The 26,145-nt window shown below is 56.5% G+C and overlaps 1 protein-coding gene across 7 annotated transcripts in view; it reads right to left on the bottom strand.

Annotated features, from left to right (window-relative positions):
- The window catches only part of EHMT1 (euchromatic histone lysine methyltransferase 1), a 111,445-nt gene that overhangs the window by 28,687 nt on the left and 56,613 nt on the right, over window positions 1-26,145 (bottom strand). For 3 of the 7 annotated variants that reach the window (XM_070456755.1, XM_020888447.2, XM_070456738.1), the window contains exons 5-15: window positions 23,890-24,047; window positions 23,584-23,772; window positions 16,656-16,733; window positions 15,538-15,658; window positions 9,871-10,002; window positions 7,050-7,195; window positions 3,988-4,131; window positions 3,103-3,329; window positions 1,850-2,023; window positions 1,460-1,542; window positions 498-604 (exon numbers count right to left, since the gene is read on the bottom strand). In XM_070456755.1, the coding sequence (XP_070312856.1) occupies window positions 498-604; window positions 1,460-1,542; window positions 1,850-2,023; window positions 3,103-3,329; window positions 3,988-4,131; window positions 7,050-7,195; window positions 9,871-10,002; window positions 15,538-15,658; window positions 16,656-16,733; window positions 23,584-23,772; window positions 23,890-24,047 (1,559 nt within the window). The remainder of the gene's footprint in view (window positions 1-497; window positions 605-1,459; window positions 1,543-1,849; window positions 2,024-3,102; window positions 3,330-3,987; window positions 4,132-7,049; window positions 7,196-9,870; window positions 10,003-15,537; window positions 15,659-16,655; window positions 16,734-23,583; window positions 23,773-23,889; window positions 24,048-26,145) is intronic. The other 4 variants (XM_020888445.2, XM_020888443.2, XM_020888444.2 and 1 more) reach the window with 4 other exon arrangements.

Here is a 26,145-nt window from a genome sequence, read left to right as displayed (position 1 = left end):
GTAAACAGAGGTGCTCAGGGAGGGCCCCAGAGCCCAGACAGAAAACCCCCCAGACTGGGCCAGGGGCTGAGCAGCAAGTCTAGACCCACGAGCAAAAGGAAATTTCCTGAAGGATCCAGAGATGAAGAACCAGCTGAAAGGTGGCCTCCGGGGAACAGAGGTCCCACAGGGCCTGGGGTGGGGGGGACCTCCCAGAGAGACAACGCTGAGAGTGGGCGACACACTTTCAGACAACACAGAGGCCAGTGTGCCTGCTGGGTGGGGGGTGCCCCTCATACAACCATGGGATATTCACAGGACCACAGGACGCAAGCTCTCACTGCAGGAGGTGAGCAAAGGGGCATGTGTGCACGCCTGGGCTGAACCCCCAGCATGGGAAGTCGGCGACGCTAAAACCCAAAGTGAACAAGAACCAGTCGGGAAACAGCGAGCAGCACGCAACCCTCGGGACCAGCAGCCAGGCCGGGCCCTCGCTGCCACCGCAGACCACACCCAACCTGGATCAGCATGTGGCAGATGTCCACGTGGCCAGCCTCCGCCGCGGCGTGCAGGGGCGAGCGCTTGTTCTGATGCTCCATTTTGAAGTTGGGGTCAATCCCGTCAACTGCAAACAAACAGGAGGTGCCAATCACTCATCAGGCACAACCCCAGCACCCAGGCGGGCCAGTCCAGGGTGGGGAGGTCCCTGGGGGATGGCAGGCAGGCTGTGGTCAAAGGCCCTGGCACCATGCCTAACTCTGGGCCCCTGGCTCTCCCGTGTCCCCTGGCCAGCCTCTGCCCAAACATGAGACTGGAGGGGCCCCAGGATGGATGCTCCATGGGAGCAGGACCCCCAGGCCAGGCCCTAAGGGGAGGCAATTACTGAGTGCAGCTCCCAGCCTGGCATGGACACGGGCCATGAGGTTAACCCTGGAGCAGTGAGGCAACCTCAGTACTACACAAGGTCTAATAGGAAAATGACAAAAATTGCCACTTTGGTCAACGTAAAATAAAACCTTTTTTTCCCCAGATCAAACTGCTACACTTGTTTCTTGACTTCCTGTCAAGTAAAGAGATTCTGCATCCACCTTCTCCAGCCCAAAAGTCAAGCCTAAGCTGTGAGCTCAGAAGCAAACTGCTGCCTGCTTCTCAGCACCCAGCGGGTCAGAACCACAGCAGCAGGACTCACTGACAGCATGGGCGTCCCAGGCTGCTCTCGACACGGAAGGCACGGGCGGGTCCACACGGCACAGAGCCTGGCTCACTGACCACGCTCCTACTGACTCCACAGCACTACTTAATAGTCACATGCCTCATTCCTGCTAATTCTGAGAGAATACACCCACTGCTGTGACTGAGCATGAACATGGCAAACAGGCTGAACCCCAGGGGCGGCCTGTGTGCGCCGACCAGAGAAGTGGAACAGGGCGGGACACGGCGGGCAGTCCCTGCGAGGACAGGGGCGTCTTCGCCCACCTACCCAGCATGAGCAGCACCTTCTGCAGCTCCCCTTGCCGCGCCGAGAAGTACAGCTGCTTTGGGTGGAAGCGGAGCTTCTTGGGTCTGCGGAGAGAGCACGGGTCAGCAGCAAGCACAGCTCCCCCACCACACATGTACACACGGACACACACACACCCCCCCACACACCCCCACCTGCAGGCTGGGGCGGCCTGGTGACTCCTGGGGGCGCCCACATCTTGGGGGTGCACATGGCGGGCACGTGAGGCCGTGGTGCGTGCAGACACCTGGGGGATGGGGACACCCAGGAATGCAGTGGGGGCCTCGCGCAGGAGGACAGGGGAACGAAGGCTGCAGGAATAGGGGCCTCGCGCAGGAGGACAGGGGAATGGAGGCTGCAGGAAGGGCTTACTTCTCGGAGTCCAGGGCGATGAGTGCACTCTCCAGGGTCTCCTTCCCGGGCCCCTGGGAGAGGCCCGGCGCCGGCTTCCCCAGCCCAGCCGGCCCGGTGGGGTCGAAGCCCTCCGGCACCTGGGGGGCCAGGCTCTGCGGCTTGTCATCCTCTGAGAGCAGGGAGCCAGCAGCGCTTCGGGGAGGAGGAAATAAGTGGAATTTTGAGTTTTAGAGACATGCCAACTCCTCCCTCCTATGGAAACCAATGAATACATAAAACAGGGCCCCTCAGACCCCCACCTGTGCTGCTCCTCTGAGACGGAAAACGACCCCGGGCTCACTGACTGTCCACTCTGGGCACGGAGGGAAGCGCCCAAAGGCAAACCAAATCCCCGGGGAACAGAGGACACTCAGAAGCGAGGGCAGCCTTTCCTGGACTTCTGGCCAAATGTCCAAATTTGCTTTAGAGAATGAACTCCAGGTTGAATCTCAAGTCCACTGCCTGACCAACACAAGGAACACCTTGGAATTTTGACTCAAAGAGCATTAAATTTACAGATTAACATAATTAATTCACAAAAATATGATGGCATCAACACCATCCCAATACTAAGTTTTGAATGTTTACAATCTAAACCTCTTGAATAACCTTCAGTGGACTTTTAGTTATGGGTTAGGGTAGGTCATGAGCTGCTGCTGTTTTGAAGGCTCTCCTTCACCCTGGCTTCCATCTGGACAGGCTGGTGAGGACAAGGCTTCTGACACCTTTCCTTAACTGATCATCTGGACAACTGACTCCAATTAGCTCTATGAGTTCTTCAGCTATTTCCACCTTTTAGGAAGAAAACTATATGCTTGCAATACAAATCCTTCTCTTGTAGACCGTTTCCTGTGTGTTCAGCTAGGGTCTCCAAAACATAACACAGTAACAGCAGACTATATAGCAGCTGATACTAATGTTCCACATTGTACAGGTACACACAGGTACATACAGACGGGGACAGGCATGCACCGGCACTGCTATCTCAGGGAGCACTGTGCTTCAACACAAAACACTGAAACATATCACTGAGGACAGTGTGACACAGCTTCACACACAGGCGAATGAGTGTGCAGAGGAGATGCGTGCACAGTGCAGTGAGCAAACGCAAGTCAGCATGCCTCCCAGCCTCATGTGTCAGAGCTCATGGCACGTGCGCCAGCAGGGAAGCCCCTGACACGCTGGGGACGTTGGGCCCCGTCAGGTGGACCCTGAGGGCTGGGGGCACGTACCTGCCCGTGGTGGTGTCGGCTCTGCCCTCCACTGCACAGCTCTTCTCCTGCCCAGGGGCCAGGGTCACCGTGGAGGTCGTGTCTGCCTTTGCGATGGTCACCTCTCTGGCCTTGGAGGTCTCCTCCCCACAGTGGGGACAGTAGCTGGCATTATTGACTCGAGAGGCACAGGCTTTGTGGAAACGATGAGAAATGCTGCTTTCAGGCTGACATTCCATAAAATTACCCTAAAGACGGGAAGGAGACAAGTCATTCTTCTAACTGGGACTAAAATGCAGAAAAGCAAGTAAACCCGAGGCGCGGCACCGGGCGGGACAGGAAGTCAGCGCAGGGAGGAAAGGACGGCCTGCAGCCCTGCGCCCTCCCGAGGTGTGTCCACTCGTGTCCTGCTTGAAGCAGAGGGCATCCCCACCCCTGTGCCGCGCTCTGCACCGCACTGCTCAGAGGGTGGGCCGTGTATAAGACCAGGTCCACAGGAGACCCACGGAGGACACACCCGGGAAGCAGACTCACAGACCTGAGAGCTGGCAACAGCCCTCAACAGAACCCACCCAGGGTGGGCGCGGGGGTGGATAGCGGGACCCGGGGCCATCTTTCAACAGACGCAAAAAAGGATGTTGAGGACAGGGAGGGCACAGAGCTGTGGCGTCTGGAGAAGCCCCAGGAGAGAGGCTCTCGGCCCGGAGCACAAAGGGCCATGTGGAGCCCATGAGCCCAAGAGAGGCCGTGGGCATCTGTGGCCGAGCCCCCTAGGAAGACGGCCCGGGGCACTGTGGTGAGCACACGGGGGCGGGGTCGGGGGGGCGCAGGCGGCCCTGCCGGGCAGACCCAGGAGCAGTGGGGGGAGACTGGGGGCCTGGCGCCCTGGAGGTGGGCGGCACTCACGGCCGTGCAGAAGTAGCCGCAGCCGGGGCAGCACTGGTGCTTCACCATCCGGCCCCGGTGGTCCTCACACAGCACCAGCAGCGGCGCCTTGCTGGACGGACGCATCAGCTCATGCTTCACCACACTGTTCGTGCACCTGCCCAGCTGCCATCAGGAGAGACCGGGTCAGCACACCACACCCAGCACGGGGTGGGGGCGCAGGAAAGCAAAGGGGGCAGGCGGCCCAGTCCTCCACGTCCACCCAGCCCACCAGGAGAAACAGGTCAGGCGACAATGGGTTCAGGGAGAGTCGATGGCCCCCCCACCCCTGCACAGAAATCAGGGGTGTGCTGGTTGCACGACTGTGTGTCTCTGTCACATGTGTGACAGAGAGACACACTCTGAAAGAGGCAACCTCAAGCGTGTGGACAATGCCTTGGTAAAGTTCACGGGAAGGAGATGAGGGAACCGGCTCTGAGGGCGTCAGCTGGTGAGGCCGAAATGGCCTGGGCATTCAAAGAGAGAAATATTTGGGGGAAAATAACAGCAGCTTAAGAATTCCCTAGAATCCCACAAAAAAAACCAGAGCAATTAGACAGCAAAACCAAAACCAGAGATGACATTTAAATCAAAACCAAAGGCCACAGGATGCAAGTGGGTGGGGTGGGCCTTGAGACACCAGTGTCCGGGCGGGGGACAGGGCAGTATCCCATGGACCCTGGACAGGTAGGAGCCAGATACCAGAAGGTCATCCCTGTATCCTAGAAGAGCGGGCAGCCTGGGAGATACTGCCCAACCCCAGCAAGTCCAGCCTAGAACCTGGGGCCAGCACGGGCCAGCCACAAGGAGCCCTCAAACCCAACCTGCCAGACGCCCCTCGAGTCAGGGCACAAGGACTCCTGGATAAAGCTGAGCAGAAAGAGTGCAGGACCGGACAAGAGAGAGAGGAGGACGGAGAACGGCGTCCGCAGAGTCCCTGACTGCAGCGCGCCTGTGCACCCTGAAGGCCCAAAGAGCTCTGCCCGAGTGCAGTACACCCATTAATATTGACTGTGTTAGAAATTAAGAGAGAAAAATTGAAATATCAACTTATTTTAAAACAACAATAAACCTATCACATAAAGAACATATTTTAAATAAAAATTATTTTTAAAATATTTAATGAGAAACGTGTCATTGTTTTATACTGTTCACAAAATTCTTTAACGTCTGGTTTAATAAGACAGCCAGGTCGTATATCTGCATTCAGAGCAGACAAGTGTGGACATTCTTCTCTGACTCCACAAGGGGCTTCCTTAAAAGATCTGCTGCGATGTAAACATCTCAGTCATCCACTAATTTCGTATCCCTACCCTGAGACCATCCAGGTGTCTTGACTGTAGTGACTCTATGACACCATGGAAATCACTTGTTCTCCAAGTTACACAGACCGTGCAATCGTACATGTGCTCCTGTGCGCTCTGTGAAGCAGCAAACAGAGGCACTTCACTTTCTAAGCATCACTTCAGTATCACTGTGAAATGACGCTCTGAGTCCAAGATGAACAGGGTCCTGTAGGCCCAGGGGCTGCGAGGAAGCTTCAAAGATAACAATAACACAAAGACTAAAACCTGATGAATCTATTTAAACACGTGAGTTCATAATGATATTTTAGAAGCAGAACTGGTCAACCTCTGAAAACAACAGAGAACAAATCCACTGCTTCAATGACCAGGCAATGAAGAGAAGGCCCTTCCTCCGGGACGCTCTGCTGTGTAACGTGACGAGTTGAAGTGACAAGGTCCTTATGGAACCGTCGGCTGCTAAGTGAACAGTGAGCGGCACAGCTTCACATGGTGAGGCTCTGAGGGGGTGGTAAACATGGGCAGTGAGACTCCACAGCTCCAGCGTCAGAAGGAAGAACCCAGATACCACGCCTTAGCTGGGGTGCACCCCCTCCACTGAGCCAGGTCCACCTCTGTCTGAACTGCAGACAAGCGGGTTGGACGCCCTGTGTGTCTGAGAGCCGCTGACTCCAACCATGGGGTCCAATGGCCCGGCCGTCCCACAGAGAAGCGCAAAGTCCAGAGACACCCACGTGGATGGCGAGGCCATTCAGAGAGCACAGAAGTGGGGGGCGGCTGCTCACGGCCAATCCCATTTTCTGCCCCGGGGTGGTTACTGGAGTGTCCGCCACCTGAGACACTCATCAGGCCAAACATCTGACCTGTACTGTTTTCTGGATCCATTTCCCAGGAAAAGACCCTGAGTTCCTAAGACGAACTTCGGGGATGGCAGCGGGGAGGGACAGCTGAAGGACCGGCTCATTACTCAGAAAAGCAGGAAAAGACATCACTATTTGCTCTGCGAACCCAGGACAGGCCCACCTCAGGGGCCCAGCAGCCCTGCAGGTGAGGGGTCACCTGCCCCAGTGACATCACAGTCGCGGCACGAAGTACGGGAAGCTGCCCAACTGCTCGCCTAGCAGGGCTCCGAGGGCACAACTGCACTGCAGGGAGCCGCGAGCAAGGGAACCCAACATGTCCCTGCCAAGGCACTCTGGCCAAACCCAGCTGGGCATAGGGACCGCCGCAGCGCCCGGACGAGTGCAGGCCTCCAGCCCTGTGACCCAGGACGAAGGGGACCGACCGGCCGGGAACAGCCCAGGCCAGGCGGGCGCAGGGCCGCAGGAGGCGGCAAAAGCTGCCTGCGTTTGGCTGGAGCAGAGGACACACATGCCCAACCGTCCACAAGGCATCACACAATAGCAGGAGCCACTGCTGTTTCTGCTCCATGAGACACATGCTGTGACCACCGGCTCAAACCTGGCGGCTGGCCCTGAGCAGCAAGGTCAGAGGTCAGCTGTGAGGCTCTCTGTGTGGGAAGCTCCTCCAAAGAAGGTAGGCGGCACCTCAGTCTCTGCTATCCACATTCAAGTTCACAGCGAAGCAGGAAAGCCTCTGCGAAGTGTGGCCTCAGCAGAGCAGCACCCACAGCCACGTCCGCCCCCAGCCTCCCAGCACGGCCGCACAAACGGCCCATCTCCCAGGCAGCCTGGCATGGCCAGGCAGGGTCCTCCCCTGACACAAACGCAGCCTGCTCACCTGGTGGTCCACGCTCTCTGTGGCCATGCACTGATTGTTGGCCAGAGTGGTGATCTCCCGGCTCTTTGGGGTCTCCATCCGGCAGCTGCAGAGGGGCACCTCCTGGAGGCCATCCGTCTCGCCCACATCAGGACCATTGGCCAGCCCTGCAGGCACAGCAGACGCGTGAGTGTCGCCGCCATGCCACCCGCCCAGACGCTCCGCTACACTCGGGTCACCCGGACACAGGGTCCCTGCAGACACGCTCACGGCAGGACACAGGGAACCCAGGCCAAGACTCCACTCCCCACGAGGAGAGTGCTTGTCTTCCCTGCTCGGTTTCAGAACTGCAGCCACAAAATGAGCGCTTGGTCCACTTAGAAGGGGGACTTTCCTGGGGGTTCAGACAGTAAAAAATCCGCCTGCAATGCAGGAGACTGGGTTCGATCCCTAGGTTGGGAAGATCCCCTGGGAAAGGGAATGGCAACCCGCTGCAGTGTTCTTGCCTGGAGAACTCCATGGACAAAGGAGCTTGGCAGGCTACAGTCCATGGGGTCACAAACAGTCTGACACAACGGAGCTTGATTCCTTTGCCTTCAAGACATTTGGTAATATCTAGAAACATTTTGGGTTTTCCAAGTGGTGCTAGAGGTAAAGAACCCGCCTGCCAATGCAGGAGACATAGAGATGCGGGTTCAGTCCCTGAGTCGGGAGATTCCCCTGGAGGAGGGCATGGCAACCCACTCCAGTGTTCTAGCCTGGAGAATCCCATGGGCAGAGGAGCCTGGCGGGCTACAGTCCATGGGGTCGCAAAGAGTGGGACACGACTGAGCCAAGTCAGCACCACTTGGAGGGGGTTAGAGGCAGCCTGTTTGGTGATGACCCACTATAACCGAACAGAGAGCTTGCTCATCCGGCTGAATGACAGACGTGCAGAGAACAAAGAAGAAAACCAGGACCACAGTGAGCCTTTTAGGAACAGCAACATCACCCCGACCTGCCTACAAGCAGGTGGGGGCAGCGCCAGGGAAAGCGGGCCCGCAGCCAGGCTGGCTCCTGGTGGGGACACAGGCTGGTGGCCAGAAAGAGCCCTCAGCCCAGCTACGGCCTCCAAAGGAAGGCGAGTGCCCTGCTCCTTCTCGCGGCACAGTCCCGTGGCCCACTCCCCTCCCTGCGCGGGAGCCAGGCCAGGCCCAGGACACTCGGGACCCAGGCCCAGCTGTGCCCCGGCGGCAGGAGCACCCACTCGCACAGGAACCAGGCTGGAGGGCGACCCTGAGACCCCGGGGGCCCCGCCCTCACTGCCTCCCAGGAGCAAACCTGCCTGCGGGGACCCCAAGCCTGCTCAGCAAACTGACTCTGAGACCAGGACACGGGCCGCAAGGTCAGGGCGAGGGGAGGACCCGCAGGCAGCCCAGGCAGCGGGGCCACAGAGCGTCAGACGAACGGATCCCAACAGACCCCGTGAGTCCCCCCCTCGGCTCTGGCCACCTGCCCACAGCCCCAGCCAGCCACCAGGGTCAAAGCAGCACCTGACCTCAGCTCGGCAGACCCACAGGCACGGATGAGGGCCACTGCCCATCCCAACGCAAAATGTTCTCCAGGCTGGAGCCGGGACCCTGTGACCAGGTCGGTCCCCGCCTTCCCGCTGGTCCAGGTCACAGGGCTTGCTGCCAAGGAGCCCCAGGCCCCGGCCCTCCCGTCCGGCCTCGGGCTCCACAGCTGCCTCCTCAAGGGTCTGAAACTCCAGAACCGAATACATACAACTGGAGACTCCAGCTCATCCCTGCAGATACAGCATGACTGGGCGGCCCCCGGCAGGGCTGGCGCCATGGGAACACCCCCAGAGAAGCCTCTCACCCCGCGCCCGGCAGCGGCCTCTCCTCCTAACACAGAGCTCTGATCAGTGTGGCCCGTACTTGGAGCTGAACATAAACACGGAAGGCAGAGGCCACCACCCCTCAGCCTGGGCTCAGCTTAGACAGGCATCCCGGCTGCACTGCCCTCACACTGCCGACCGCGGACAACTGGGTAAAATACGCACTACTTCCTGCAGGCGTCCAAGTCAGCACGTTCCTGAGACAAGCTAAGAACGTTTAGAAGCAGAGAACACACACGTCATGTCACTGGGAAGGAGGGCGTGAGGGGATCACTGGATGGTTTCTGCTCCATTTGCAGCAAGAAGAAAAGCTACTATTTCTCTGATGGATAAGCCTGATTTTTTTCCTAAGCTATAGATGTAGTTGCCTAAGTTGAACAAGTAACCCAAACTCCCCTAGTGTTCACAGCTAAAGGCCATTCATTTGTCCTTTCCAGAATGTCCGGCTGAACCCCACTGGAAGCCATACCCTTCAGCCAGCAAAGTCCATGAGACAAAGTTAACACAGGTTTTACATTAGCCCCAGATTTCATTTCAAACTGATTTCCCTTTTGGCCAAATAGCTACTAGCTCCTTTCCCCAGATAAAGGTTTTCGGATGGTGGGAGTACACGGCCCCAGTGCCAGGACCCCAGTGCCATGGAGCGAGGACCTCGGTGAGGGGCCCAGGCCCAGACACGCAGCACAGGGCATCTGAGCACCAGCAGCTCAACACCAAGGAGACACACATTTCCACCAACACTGCGGTAGTGCGAGACCGTGAAACAGGTTACGCAGAACACTGCCACCTGCGGGCAGAGGCACCTCCTGCGGGGAGCCCAACAAGAGTGTGTGTGGCCCATGGGACTGCTGCCCCGGCACCTGTCTGCACCCGACCTCTGGGGCATGGCGACCGGCACCGCGTCCTGCCCACACGGCATTCAACGTGCCCTCCCCCCACTGGCCCCACCACGCACGCGTTCACCTTCTGTGTCAGAGGTCAGCGCACCCTTGACACGGAGATCCAAGGAGTCCAGTGGCACTTCCATGTATCCCCCGCTGTCGCCAGGCGCCGTTGGCTCCGCACTGCCCGAGGACGACGCATAGGCTTCAGAACCTGCAACCAAAGGTACGCTCATCAAACGGGGGGGCTGGGAACACATCACCACCCCCGCGGCACAGAGGCTCACCAGCCATACAGACCACACACACATGCGTGCAGAACATACAGACGCTCTCCAGACACACACATCACATACACGTGCACACAAGACATGGAGACGCTCGCCAGACACACAGATCACACACATGTGCACGAGAGACATACAGACACAAGCCAGCAACAAAGATCACACACGCAAGTGTCATACAGACGCTAGCCAGCAACAAAGATCACACACGCAAGTGTCATACAGACGCTCGCCAGCAACAAAGATCACACACGCAAGTGTCATACAGACCCGCACCAGCAACAAAGATCACACACGCAAGTGTCATACAGACACTCGCCAGCAACAAAGATCACACACGCAAGTGTCATACAGACGCTCGCCAGCAACAAAGATCACACACGCAAGTGTCATACAGACCCACACCAGCAACAAAGATCACACACGCAAGTGTCATACAGACCCGCACCAGCAACAAAGATCACACACGCAAGTGTCATACAGACGCTCGCCAGCAACAAAGATCACACACGCAAGTGTCATACAGACCCACACCAGCAACAAAGATCACACACGCAAGTGTCATACAGACCCGCACCAGCAACAAAGATCACACATGCGAGTGTCATACAGACGCTCACCAGCAACAAAGATCACACACGCAAGTGTCAGACAGACCCACACCAGCAACAAAGATCACACATGCGAGTGTCATACAGACGCTCGCCAGCAAGAAAGATCACACACGCAAGTGTCATACAGACGCTCGCCAGCAACAAAGATCACACACGCGAGTGTCATACAGACCTGCACCAGCAACAAAGATCACACACGCGAGTGTCATACAGACCCGCACCAGCAACAAAGATCACACACGCAAGTGTCAGACAGACCCGCACCAGCAACAAAGATCACACACGCAAGTGTCATACAGACCTGCACCAGCAACAAAGATCACACACACAAGTGTCATACAGACGCTCGCCAGCAACAAAGATCACACACGCAAGTGTCATACAGACCTGCACCAGCAACAAAGATCACACACGCGAGTGTCATACAGACCCGCACCAGCAACAAAGATCACACACGCGAGTGTCAGACAGACCCGCACCAGCAACAAAGATCACACACGCAAGTGTCATACAGACGCTCGCCAGCAACAAAGATCACACACGCAAGTGTCATACAGATGCTCGCCAGCAACAAAGATCACACACGCAAGTGTCATACAGACCTGCACCAGCAACAAAGATCACACACGCAAATGTCATACAGACGCTCACCAGCAACAAAGATCACACACGCGAGTGTCATACAGACGCTCGCCAGCAACAAAGATCACACACGCAAGTGTCATACAGACGCTCGCCAGCAACAAAGATCACACACGCAAGTGTCATACAGATGCTCGCCAGCAACAAAGATCACACACGCAAGTGTCATACAGACCTGCACCAGCAACAAAGATCACACACGCAAGTGTCATACAGACGCTCGCCAGCAACAAAGATCACACACGCAAGTGTCATACAGACCCGCACCAGCAACAAAGATCACACACGCGAGTGTCATACAGACCCGCACCAGCAACAAAGATCACACACGCAAGTGTCATACAGACGCTCACCAGCAACAAAGATCACACACGCAAGTGTCAGACAGACCCACACCAGCAACAAAGATCACACACGCAAGTGTCATACAGACGCTCGCCAGCAACAAAGATCACACACGCGAGTGTCATACAGACCTGCACCAGCAACAAAGATCACACACGCGAGTGTCATACAGACCCGCACCAGCAACAAAGATCACACACGCAAGTGTCAGACAGACCCGCACCAGCAACAAAGATCACACACGCAAGTGTCATACAGACCTGCACCAGCAACAAAGATCACACACACAAGTGTCATACAGACGCTCGCCAGCAACAAAGATCACACACGCAAGTGTCATACAGACCTGCACCAGCAACAAAGATCACACACGCGAGTGTCATACAGACCCGCACCAGCAACAAAGATCACACACGCGAGTGTCAGACAGACCCGCACCAGCAACAAAGATCACACACGCAAGTGTCATACAGACGCTCGCCAGCAACAAAGATCACACACGCAAGTGTCATACAGATGCTCGCCAGCAACAAAGATCACACACGCAAGTGTCATACAGACCTGCACCAGCAACAAAGATCACACACGCAAATGTCATACAGACGCTCACCAGCAACAAAGATCACACACGCGAGTGTCATACAGACGCTCGCCAGCAACAAAGATCACACACGCAAGTGTCATACAGACGCTCGCCAGCAACAAAGATCACACACGCAAGTGTCATACAGATGCTCGCCAGCAACAAAGATCACACACGCAAGTGTCATACAGACCTGCACCAGCAACAAAGATCACACACGCAAGTGTCATACAGACGCTCGCCAGCAACAAAGATCACACACGCAAGTGTCATACAGACCCGCACCAGCAACAAAGATCACACACGCGAGTGTCATACAGACCCGCACCAGCAACAAAGATCACACACGCAAGTGTCAGACAGACCCGCACCAGCAACAAAGATCACACACGCAAGTGTCATACAGACCCGCACCAGCAACAAAGATCACACACGCAAGTGTCATACAGACCCGCACCAGCAACAAAGATCACACACGCAAGTGTCATACAGACCTGCACCAGCAACAAAGATCACACACGCGAGTGTCATACAGACCCGCACCAGCAACAAAGATCACACACGCGAGTATCATACAGACGCTCGCCAGCAACAAAGATCACACACGCAAATGTCATACAGACGCTTGCCAGCAACAAAGATCACACACGCAAGTGTCATACAGACCTGCACCAGCAACAAAGATCACACACGCAAGTGTCAGACAGACCCGCACCAGCAACAAAGATCACACACGCAAGTGTCAGACGCTTGCCAGCAACAAAGTTCACACACGCAAGTGTCATACAGACCCGCACCAGCAACAAAGATCACACACGCAAGTGTCATACAGACCTGCACCAGCAACAAAGATCACACACGCAAGTGTCATACAGACGCTCGCCAGCAACAAAGATCACACACGCAAGTGTCATACAGATGCTCACCAGCAACAAAGATCACACACGCAAGTGTCATACAGACCCGCACCAGCAACAAAGATCACACACGCAAATGTCATACAGACGCTTGCCAGCAACAAAGATCACACACGCAAGTGTCATACAGATGCTCACCAGCAACAAAGATCACACACGCAAATGTCATACAGACGCTTGCCAGCAACAAAGTTCACACACACGAGTGTCATACAGACCCGCACCAACAACAAAGATCACAGACGCAAGTGTCATACAGACGCTCGCCAGCAACAAAGATCACACACACAAGTGTCATACAGACGCTCACCAGCAACAAAGATCACACACACAAGTGTCAGACAGACCCGCACCAGCAACAAAGATCACACACACAAGTGTCATACAGATGCTCGCCAGCAACAAAGATCACACACGAGTGTCATACAGACCTGCACCAGCAACAAAGATCACACACGCGAGTGTTACACAGATGCTCACCAGTAACAAAGATCACACAAACGTGCATGCAAGACACACAGATGCTCACCAGCCACACAAATCACACACATGCACATGCAAGACACACACTCACCAGCCAGGCAGCTCACTCACACACTCACACACACACACACACCCGCCCACACTTCTCCTGCCTGGTCCCATTTCCACTCGAGCTCCCCGGATATGGGGCAGCCGGGTCAAGGAGAGCCAAGGGAAAGACACATGAAAACGCCTTTCTCTACAACATCAGGAGCTGGATTAAAACTGATAAAACAATCTGAGGACACAAGTAGAAACACTGTACACACATTCTATGTTACTTTAAAGTAAGAGAAAAATCAAATGGCAGGTTTGAAAGACTAGCTGTTGTGCGGCAACTAAAGACACCCCAGATACACAGCGTCACTGGGAACCTGCCCAGCTCAGGCAGTGGGCTCCAGGATCCACAGGGAAAGGCTGGAGGGAATGTCCATCCATGAGAACGGGGTTTAGAGAGCCCCTCACCATCAGAGGGTAACACACTCTGAACATGCCAACGGGACGCGAGTGTGCACGTGAAGAGCTATCACGGGGTGGGGGGTCCCTATCTATATGGCCCAGGAGGCCACCTGGGTATCAGTGATCGTAAGGGCATCTCACTGAAAAAGCCTGCGAAAACGCGTTTACACAGCATAGCTAACACCGCCAGCAAAGGGCAAATGCCCACAGTTCACAAGCAAGCTTTAAACGCTAGCCACTGGTGTTATTTCAATGATGGGAATTGAACAGGTATAATACAGAAGTTTCGTATCCAAAGACCCTGAGTCCAGGCCAGTCTGCACCCAGATCTCAGGCAGGAAGGAGCTGACCACCTGCAGAAATCATCACCCATCTGAGGAACCCCAGTAAACTGTGCAATTTTAAACACTTTACAAAGGGAATACAATTCAAACTCCTGCTTGAATAAATATTCCGGCAGGCATTCTGCATGCTATACCCAAGACGGTGGCGATGAAGCCTCCATCCCAAATGACTTTTAGTCTTGGGTCTACAATGGCTTCCGTCAGCCGACAACAGAAACACAGGGTGTGTGATCTCGGCTGATGATTCGAGGTAGAGAGACGAGGAACTGTGAGTGAAGGAGAGGAGCTGCAGGGACGAATGGTGGCGGGTGGGCAAACAAGTCCCAGGCGCCACCTGAACCAGCCTCAGAGCGCCTGCCGTGCAGGCCCCACCAGCAGCCCTCTGCACTTCGGGGGCAGCTCCACAACCTGCTTCTCTATCGGAGAACAGAGGCCGTGCAGCACTTCCCACCAGCAACGACACAGATGACCCAGTGACATGTGGAGAAGCCAAAGAGAAGTGCCCTCCGTGAACAGGCTCCATGGCGCTGGCCCCAGGCGGGCCGCGAGGGCTGAGTAGGGAGGGGTCTCGGCCATGCACAGGGCGTGGCAGGGCCTTCCGTCACAGGTGCCGGAGGAGCTCACCAGCCCCGCTCCGGAGCACGGCATACCCTCTTCTGCGTTCAGCCCTTCACAGCAAAGCTGCAGACCAGGGCTGGGCCACTGAGCCTGAGGTCATTCCCCTCCCAGTCAGCCTGAGACAGAACCACCCCCACATCAAGGGGACTGACCAAAGGGCTGAGCACCGCTTCGTGGCCCAGGGTCTGGCCCCAGTACACCGAGGGCAGGACACAGGCTGTGGGGGAGTGGTCAGCAGGCAGCCACCCCTCAGGGCCTGCGGGCAGGAGACCCCCGGGCACCCCCCTGGGCACTCCCGCGCAGCTCTGATAGAGTCACTTCTGGGCGTCTGCCTTCCTAAGAGTGGCGAATGAAGCCCTGCGCAGAGCCCAGTCCCCAGGCGCGACCCCGCCCAGGCTGCGTGTGGCTCCGTGGTTACCTAGCACAGAGCAGGGCTTCTTTTTACTTCTCCGCCTCCTCTTTCTTGCCGGCTTGATCCAGGGGCTGTCAGGCTTCCCCTTCCTCTTGAGGAACTTCTTCTTGATGCTGGACTCAGAGCTCTGGGGAGCAGGGGGAGGGCAGAAACGCAGAGCGTGGGCTCCGGGCGCAGAGGCTCTGGCTCCTGCCGTGTGGCCACCCCTCAACCACAAGACCCCTCTCACTCCAAGATGGTCCCTTCCAGGTCACATTCGTAAAGATACTGATGCCTGTCCCTAAACATCACGCCAAGCCTGGTTACTTGAGTTTCAGCACAAAAAAGAATAAATGGGCAAGTTCTAGCAGGAACTAAAGCAGCTCAGTAAGAAGCCACTTTCACTCGCACGCACCCATTCGCCCTGCTCTCAAGAAAAGGACAAAGCCTCCGTCTGCTTCAGGTCTACATCCAAATGAGCCAGAGCCCAGAGAACAAGAAGAGACTGTCACTGCTCATGACATGTCACGGTTCCCGAGTGTCTGCATCTCGCACCTCCATGCAGACAGGGTCTAACTGCCTTGAGCGAGACAGACAGAAAGCCGGCCCACAGACTATGCTGCCAAGTCTAACGCGAGGGTCTTGCGGCCCCGCTGACCAAGGGTGAGGAGACACTTAACAGCCTGTGCTCACGAGATCCACAGAAACACCAGGGGGCTCAGTGCCATGCCGAGAGCTGCCTGGGAGCCTGAGCCCTGGAGCTGGGCCCCAGCGCCCTGTGCCTCCGTGGCAGAGCCCAGGGAGGGACGTGAGCTGCAGTGCACCAGGGCCAGGCCCCAGGGAAACACGCTAATCGCCACAGGGCCACCCTCACATCCTCTCAGCCCCCATGTGGCCACCGTCTCCCTCTCAGAGACCTGCCCTGGCTGGACGGACATGGTACAAGCTCACCAAGCACCCCTCCACCCCGCCCCCGAAGCCGAGCCTCCGACCCACCCTCAGCTCTGAGCCCCGCCCAGCCTGGAGGGCCAGCGGCTCCCCTGGACCCGCCGCCCACCAGCCCCGAGGCCCCTCCTGGCTCTTCGCGCGGGCCACTCCATGGGGCAGGACCCAGGACTCGCGTGACGCGCGCACGCGGGCGTTACCAAGTCGGACTCGTCCCCGTCCTCCTCCTCATCCGCGGTGCCGGCCGACTCCTGCTCCTCTTCAGACTCGCCGTCCACCTGAGCGGCCACGCGGGGGCCCAAGAGAGAAGAGAAGCCAGTGAGACCCTCTGGGGGCAGGCACCCGGACTCCCGTGCTGAGGGGCTGCTGGGGGCGCCCGCGTGCCCGCTCCACACTGAGGGCCCAGTCCGGCCCAGGCCTCAGGCTGTGGCAAACGCTCAGACCCCTTCCAGGTGGGCACGCGCACCCAGCCTCCCAGCGGCAGCGCCCAGCACGCTTCTCTGCGTCACCGTCTCCTAAGGAGAAGTTTGTTGCAGAATCCCTCCCGTCACAGAACAGAGGTGCTCGTGCTCACCACCCCTACTTGCACGGCGGCCCTGAAGCCCGTGTGTGCCCGCACCCTCCTCCGCCCTGCACCCTCCTCCAGGGGCTGCAAACCTCCACAATCCCAGAGGACAGCTAAGACCCCCCGGACAAAGAGCGACACGGGTGCCCACCGGGTCGGTGCTCGGGGTGGGGGGCACCCACAGTCCTGAGCACCCCCCAGGCCTGCCCCTCTGTTTCTCCCTCCAAGTCCGGGAGACCACACTCCTGGCCCATATTTCCCCGGGGTCACTGCTTTCTAGTAACTGTGGGAGCTACACACCCACAGGAGAGATCTCCTCTGTCTGCTAACTATGTTATCAACGTTCTCCTACCAAGTCTTATGGGCTTTGCTTCTCGTCTTCCCTTTAATGTAAAACTCCTGAAATTCCAACTGAACAAGTCAAACCTCTCCATTTCCCACTTCATGGCTTCTGGGTTTGTGTCTTACACCAGAAAGCCTTCATCTGAGATTAGAAAACATGGTTTCCAAAGCTTTTTTCCCACAGTTGAGTATTTTGTGCTAACTTTTCTTAACTTCTGGCTGCACTACAGGGCATGTGGTGTCTTGGCTCCCACGCAGGGAATGAACCCTGGTCCCCACCCTGGAAGCACAGAGTCTTAACTACTGGCCTCCCAGGGAAATCTCTGTGTGGACATTTAAATCTTCTGGAATTTGCTCTCTGATTTATCATTCACCTACCCTTGTACGCAGTCAGTGGTCTGAGTGTGTTCAGAGCCGTGAAACCACCACCTGGTGTGTCTGGAAAGGAGCCCACATCTCCTGAGCCCTGTGACCCGCGGCTAATCGGCCTCCACTCTGCCGCCAGCCATCCCAGTGACGCCCACGGAGAAGCTCACGGCCTCTGCCCCCAGCTGGAAGCCCAGCTCCGACAGCAAACTGCCGCGCTGCGGACGGATGGCAGGGCGGGCAGCTGCCCCGCAGGGTGCCTGCACGGCCCCACCGAGCCCCGTCCTGCCATGACACCCCCACATCAGCTGGCCCCAGCGAAGGCCCCATGAGGGTTCCGAGGAGCTTAAGGACATGGGGCAAGGGGGATGACACGGGGGTCTTCCCGTTCAGACAGACGGTGGTCACTGCACGAGCGCGTGCTTCTCTACCCTCTCTCAGCAAAGCTGTACGACTTTCCCCTTACAGGTCACAGACATCTCTGGTTAAGTTTACTGCTAGATACTCTGGCGATGTTACAGGACGACAGCTAACCCTGGGGTGACGCTGGCTCTGTGTTCCGCATCGTCAGCTGCTGAAACCGCCCCAGGACCGTTGGGGGAGCAGCAGCCCCTGCGCACAGACCCAGCCACGCCGTCCTGACCTCCCAGTCGTAAACGCCAGCCGGCACCCTGGGTGTCCCGCCGGCAGGCTGTCCGCACGTCCTCCAGCCGGCAGGACCACCCACGCTCAGCTGACTTCCCTAGACGTTTCAGACGAGGTTATATTCTCAGCAAGCTCTCCCCCTCATCCTTTTAAATACTAATGCTCCCTTCTGGCTTTCACCTCACAGCTCTGCAACAAGAATGACCAACGCAGCACAGTCGTGTGAGGGAAGATGGGGGCTGCTGCTGCAGCTCAGTCACGAAGTCGTGGTTACCTCCGCAACCCCACGGGCTGTAGCCCCCCAGGCTCCTCTAGCCATGGGGTTTCCCAGGCAAGAGTCCTGGAGTGGGCAGCCCTTCTCTTCTCCAGACCCCAACCCAGGGGTCACACTGGGGTCTCCTGCATCAGCAGGCAGGTTCTTTCATCACTGAGCCACCAGGGGGCCCTGACAGTGGCTCTGTGCGTCTTCTCTTCACTCATGTTCGTGATGGTTTAAAACTTCCACCAACACACACAACTTTTTCCTGGTATCTTTAGTTCGCTTTATTTAAGTATCTTTAAATTTCACTGGATAGTTATTTTAAAAACAGTGAGCAATGGAACTACCCACTAAAATGGGCAGATTAACAACTTCTGAAACTCCTGCCACATGACTGTCAAGGGAGGAGTAGGGGTCAGCGGACAAGAACGCACATGGCAGCCAGCTGAGGCCTGGAGAAGCGCCGTGAGGGACGCAGACAGATGGGCGCCCAGGGGACCGCGGCAGGCCACACAGGGCAGGGACCCAGCCAGCAGGCCAGAGAGCCGGGGCCAGCCGCACCCTCCCGCCCGGCCCACCCAGTGCTGAGACCAGGGTGCCAAGCACCAGTCGCCAGTGAGGAGCAGGGGCGGCGTGCTGGCCGCACGCACAGGGGCTCCTTGCCTACAGATCGCTCCTTTAAGAAGACCGACAACCACAGAGATGAACAGCTGACTTCCCAGCAGGCATCTCACAAGAGAAGGCGTCCACGTGGCAAACGCTCCAGGACGCCCCCGACCTTCTCGGAGGCCAGGAAACGCGAGTCAGAACTGCAGCGTGGATGCGCTCAATCTGAGGCACACGTGGGGCGTGCGGCCCCCCAGCAGGTGCAGAGCACAGTGACTGCCGGGCTGGAGGGGGCAGCCCCACAAGGCCCCCAGCATCCCTCCTCCCCCAGAGACTCCTCAGAACAGCCAAGGGCTTGGGGACAGCCGGCTGGGAACACACGCACAGCAAGACTTCTGCAGACAATGAGAAAGCCAAGCGAGCCCCAGGTACAGGTAAGCCCCAGAGCCGTGACGGCCCCGGAGGGGCTCGGGGACCCCGCTCGGCCCCAGAGCCGTGACGGCCCCGGAGGGGCTCGGGGACCCTGCTCGGCCCCAGAGCCGTGACAGCCCCGGAGGGGCTCAGGGACCCCAGGCCACCTTCAGACACCGTCACACACAGTAAAAACGAACTAACACCACAAGTAAATCCCACAGTCACAACTGAGTAACCAGCTCCACTCAGAATCAGGGGTGCCTCTTGCTGGGCCGAAGCGGACCCGCCCTGCAGGCTGGCCTGCACCCCAGCCCATCCACGTGGCAGCAAGCCGGACCCCAGGACACAGCCCCCAGCTTCCTCCTGCCCCAGGACCCCAGCAGGTCCTGAGAAGAGCCCCCACCCCGTCCCTCTGAGGCGAGGCTGTGACTGGCAGACGGACACTGAGCTCGGCGTTCACACATGTTCCATCTCAGGCCCGGCCATGTGCCTCTCGTCTCCCATCTCTGAACGGCCGAGCATAAACCCACCAAAGTCTGTTACCATCACTGACCTGTGCAGACCTGCTCCCACCGTCTTACTTCATTTTCCACATTTTCTTCTTCATTCTGCTTTTATTTGTCTTCCTGATTCTTTTGTTAGCTTGATACTCATTTGATTTTTTCCCGTTTGTATTAACATCTACCCAGTGTTATTCAGTATCTAGATTCTTTCTGGAGGAGGAGAACTTCCATCAACACTGAGAATCCAGAGAGACTCGAATTCAAGTGCCACGTGCATGTGACACAGGTGGTCTCGTCACCAGGGAAGCGACACCCGTCCGTGGACCCTGCCGGCCACACGGTCCGCTGAGCCAGCTTCACTGAGACCTGACTCCTCTCCACGTGTGCAACACACTTAGCTCTACCTCACGTCTCATCACAAGTTCTACATGAATCACACAATTACACAAGAATACTAGGCCTATGAAAAAACAAAAGATAGCTTACATCAATTTATTCAAAATCGCCAAGGAGAAAGGCCTGTGTGTCATAACTAGAGTCCAGAGCCCAGAAATCACACAGAAGCAGCTTGGCATCCCTCAGCTCTGGCGTCACAGCCAGGGCCAACAGCAGAGACCCGAGCCACCAGTCAGCAGTGCACTCACCCCGTGCTGCCCAGGCCGCAGGGCAGCAGAGAGGGGGTCGCGGAACAAATCCTGACGGCCAGTGCCCGTGAGGGGCTCCTGGCCCGCCTGGAACAAAACAGGGGCAGGGATACACAGACACAAACCCGCCCTTCCCCACGCGCTGCAGCCTGTGACCTGGTGATGCCCACGTCCCACCGCAGGGGGCAGGTCGCGCCCCAAGTGTCCCCTGTGACGACAGGAAATGGCTCAGGGAGCGGGGAGCAAGGGGCAGACAACACCTGCTGCGGGGCACAGAGCGGTACACAGTGCACGAGGAGGAACCTGGGCACCCGGGTCTGATCCCACTGCAGGCAGCGGTGAGCAAAGGTCTGAGAGCACACCTTCCAAATACCATTCTAGGGGCTTCCCTTGTGGCTCAGCCCATAAAGAATCCACCTGCAATGTGGGAGACCTGGGTTCAATCCTTGGGTCGGGAAGATCCCCTGCAGAAGGGAACGGCTACCCACTCCAGTATTCTGGCCTGCAGAATTCCATGGACTATGCCCCTACGGTCACAAACAGTCAGATACAACTGAGCGACTTTATTTCTCTCTCTCTCTCTCTCTCTCTCACACACACACACACACGGGCTAGGAAACTGCTTCCTCCTATGCTTCTACAGGAGATGGGAAAAATAATAAATGATATCTTAAATGATTTTAAAATTTCCTTTAAATCTCTAGTGTTAGCATTTTCTACCAATTTATTTTTGAATAATTACACCTCAGGGGCTGTGACAATATTTAAAATCTTGCCCCCAAACCTCCTAGACAAGTAGAACTGGCATAAGTGGCTACAAGGACTTTGAAATTTAAGCAATACTAGAAAAAGACAAGGGAACATCTCCTTCTGCTTCACTGACTACACTAAGGCCTTGGACTTTGTGGATCACAACAAACTGGAAAATTCTTCAAGAAATGGGAATACCAGACCACCTTACCTGCCTCCTAAGAAACCTGTAGCATGTCAAGAGGCAACAGTTAGAACTGGACATGAGACAATGGACTGGTTCAAAATTGGGAAAGGAGTACATCAAGGCTGTGTATTGTCATCTTGTTTATTTAAGTTATGTGCAGAGTACATCATGCTTGGCTAGATGACTCACAAGCTAGAATCAAGACTGCCGGGAGAAATATCAACCTCAGATATGCAGATGATACCACTCAAATGGCAGAATGCAAAGAGGATCTAAAGAGCCTCTTGAAGAGGGCAAAAGAGGAGACTAAAAAGGCTGGCTTAAAACTAAGATCATGGCATCTAATCCCATCACTTCACAGCAAACAGATGGGGAAAAAGTGGAAACAGTGACAGACTTTATTTTCTTGAGCTCCCAAATCACTATGGATGGTGAATGCAGTCATGAAATTAAAAGACGCTTACTCTTTGGAAGAAAAGCTATGACAAACCTAGACTGGGTATTAAAAAGCAGAGATATCACTTTGCTGATAAAGGTCCATAAAGTCAAAGGTATGGTTTTTCCAGTAGTCATGTATGGATGTGAGCATTGGACCATAAAGAAGGCTGGGTGCTGAAGAATTGATGCTTTCGAACCGTGGTGCTGGAGAAGACTTGAGAGTCCCTTGAACTGCAAGGAGATCAGTCAGTCCTAAAGGAAATAAATCCCAAATATTCACTGGAACGACTGATGCTGAAGCTAAAGCTCCAATACTTTGGCCACCTGAATCAAAGAGCCAACACACTAGAAAAGACCCTGACGCTGGGAAAGACCGAGGGCAACACGAGGAGTGGGCGATAGAGGATGAGACGGTTGGGTGTCACCATCGACTCCACAGACATGAATTTGAACAAACTCTGGGAGATAGTGGAGGATAGAGGAGCCTGGCTTGCAGCAGTCCATGGGGTCGCAAAGAATTGGATATGACTGAGTGACTGAACAACAAGACACTCCTGAACTCCAGAGGCTGAAAGAAAATCCTTCACACACATCAAAATCTATACCCACAGCACTACTGCCAAGTGCAAAAGGCTAATCAACAAAATCACACACTTCCAAAAAGTCACTGTTGCAAGAAAATCACCACATCGTCTCTGCCCACCCTTAGTCCAGAGTAACTCGTCAGATATGGCGTCTGTCTTACACAAAGACCGCCCAGGGTTTCCTCAGGGTATGTCAGATGGCTCTGACATACGGCGCTGACGGGAAAACCACGGCTCTGCACCTGCCCGACTCTCAGCCACGGCTGCTGCTCCTCCTCCAGCTCATCTATCCCGACTAGAAGGCCCGAACGCCAAGAGCCGCTCTGCCCAGGCCTGCTCCCGGGGCCCCTGTGGGGACTCCCACACTGCCCCGGGCGGTGCACCGCGGGGACCACCACACTGCACACCTGAGCTCAGCAAGCACGCCCGCACACGGCGCCGCCCCGCAGGCCTGTCACAGCTGGGCACTCGCCCACCAGGAGGACGGGGCCCTCGCCTGCAGGAAGACCGCACCCTGGGCAGGTGCCCAGGACACCAAGCCAGGGCCATGGGCAGGCTGTACAGGCACTGGGTCAGCGTGGCTGGCAGAGTAGTTCTTTATGACACTGTTCCTGTTACTTCAGAGCCTACAGACAAGACATTTACTCCAGGGTGTACTGCCCAGAAAGACAAGCACTGCTCTGATGAAAACAGACTGTCCAAAGACCCAACAGAGACGAAACCCAAAAATTGCAGCCACAAGCAAGCAGGGCTTTGTTAAGGCCCGAGTGCAGATGTCCTCTAGCCCCTCACCCAGGACTGAGGTGGGGTGTATGTGCCACCCACCTTCTGGCTACGGTCAGGTGCCAGCATGCCATCCTTGGAGGCCCTGCCATCCTCAGCGGGGAACGCAGCAGCTGGCGGGCCGCCCTGGTCCTCATCCTCGTCCAGCTCCTCCGAGTCGTCCTCCTCCGAGTCCAGGTCCAGGCTCTCACCATTCACATGGAGGGAGCCATCACTCAGATCCTTCTCACCCTGGAACAGTGCAGATGCAGCGTCGGGACCCCCTGACTCCTCCCAGTGGGCATGGCGGGGCTGCCCTGGAGCAGAGCAGAGAGGCAGAGGGCCCCCACAGCCTGGCACACCCCTTACCTTGGAGCCCCCCGTGGAATGAGTTATGCTCTTAAACATTTCAATCACCGTCCTCTGCTTTAACACTTTGGTCTTTTTCTTAGGAACCAGGCTATAGGTTCCCATTCTTCGCTTTTTCTTCCGAGATACTGCAGCTGCTAAAACAAAAGGCAAGCAAGCTAAAAAGAAAAAAAAAGTCAAAAGGGGACAAGAGAAGAAAAGAAATGCCATTCAAACGTTTTTAAAGGCAGGCTGATCACCAAAATACCATCAGCACCCACAACAGTGTCGTAAGTTGCACAGAGAAAGCAGAAAACCCACCATGGACCATGCAATCTGTTCGCAAGGAAACACCACGCTGTGCAGAGGCCACACACAAGCCGGCCGTGCCCGACAAGTCGTGGTCACCAGGACCCTCCATCCTTAGTCAGAACTCCACAACAGCTCAGTGCCCTGTCCCTGCACATGAGGCAAGGAGGGCGATGTGGGAGCAGGGCTTCCAGGCAAGAGCAGCGGTCACGGGACCAAGCAGGGGCTGGGAGGGCTTGTGGCCACTGATGCTGTTCTGGGCGAGGCAGCCCCAGGCTCACTGCTTTGGAGTGAGGGTTCCTATGATGTTTTCTTTTTGTAAGAAGTTTCAAGAATTGTTTTCTAAAAAAATCTGAAAACCACTGCTTTAACATGGAGGAGCTCCTCTAAAGGACTGAGAGAAACGCCTTATGTTTAAGCTCCACAAAACACGGCAAGGAGACACTGGAGAAACAGATGGCTGTGCGCATGGGCGCCAGGACACGAGAACCATCAGCACGTGGGCCTGCAGGGGAGCACGGGAGATACGACGCCATCCACGCACGGGACGGGGCGCAGGCGAGACCCCAGCAGGCCTCCCAGCGATCTTGGGAGGCAGGAGGCTTGTGTGCTTCGTGCGAATCTGGAGTTTGCCAGCCTGCGATGAGGCTGAATGGCGCACACAGGCCCACTGGGGTTCTCACCGCTGTGACTTAAAGTGGGAACAAGATGGGATGACCTGAAATTGTGAGTGTCCCGAGGCAAGTCTAACACGGACAGGAGGCAGCACAGAAGAAGGAAGGGAGGCGGGTTTGAAGGACCAGGTGGACAGAGGCCGCCCACTCCCAGGCCACATGGGTGCTGTCACAATCAGCCACGGCCACACGCAGAAAGGCCATGGGCAGAGCAGGGAAGACCTGTGTCCCCCCGAGGAGCAGGGCCAGCAGGCTGCGGGAGGGTCTGGGCACCAGGCCACTTCGCAATCCTGAGCCTGTGGGGCCCTGTCTTCAGCCTGCAGAGAAGACAGGAAGGATTCCCATGGGAAACTACTACAGTCTAAGTGTTTCTGCTTAGAGAACTTGTCCTGAACGGATGAGGAAATGACAGAGCTCAAACGGAAACAATCAGAACTCTTCCTGCCCCTACCCCTCTCCCCCTCCCCCTCAGCACCACATGGCCTGCAGGATCTCAGTTCCCTGACCAGGGAATGAACCTGCGCCCTCAGCAGCGAAAGCATCAAATCCTAACCACTGGACCATAAGGAAGTCCCCGATCTTAACTTTCCAACAGAAGCACCAGCTCCTCACACTGTCACCAAGCCCCACACACACGGGTGCTGTTTCACAGAGAGCTGCCACTCTAGCTGGCTGAGACTCTATTACTATTTAACAATAACACCAGGTGTGGTGGGAAGACAGACTGACCCTGTGTTCTAAACAACCACTGCGTTTCAACAAACAGAACGTGAGCTCCCTGGAGACAAGGCTAGGCCCAGGACCAGGAAGCACAACACGGGCCGGGTCCACCGGGAGAGGCAGGAAGTCCTCACAAGCGAGGGGGTCACGTCGGAGGACTCAGGAGCCAGCCTGAAAGGCAGACCCAGGACAACGCAGACATGACAGTGATGGACGGGAGACGGACAGGAGGGCCCACAAGCTGAGACAGAGGCACAGCTGGAGAGGGAAGCCCTTCACTGCAGCAGAAGCTCCACGGGAAGGCGGGAAGGGACGGGGAGGGGGAAGCCATGCCGGGAGGTCAGTCCCGGCGGATGTCCCCAGACGCCCACGTCGCCAGGAGGGAGAAGCAGATCACGCAGCCCGTTAGGTCCCACCTCCCGAGACTCGCAGGACGGTGACCCGGGGGTCCCCACCCCCTGGGGGACGCAGCGAGGACATGAGCCTCGGGGGCAGCCCAGCAGACAACTGAGACCCCATGGGGAGCTCCAGGGGACGGCAGGAAACGCCTGGCCAGAAGCACCTCCCAGGCAAC

The sequence above is a fragment of the Odocoileus virginianus genome, chromosome 2, assembly GCF_023699985.2.
Source record: "Odocoileus virginianus isolate 20LAN1187 ecotype Illinois chromosome 2, Ovbor_1.2, whole genome shotgun sequence".
In the NCBI taxonomy this organism is placed as follows: Eukaryota; Metazoa; Chordata; class Mammalia; order Artiodactyla; family Cervidae; genus Odocoileus; species Odocoileus virginianus.
The sequence above is the reverse complement of the archived record's forward strand: the minus strand, read 5'-3'. Positions and strand labels throughout refer to the sequence as shown.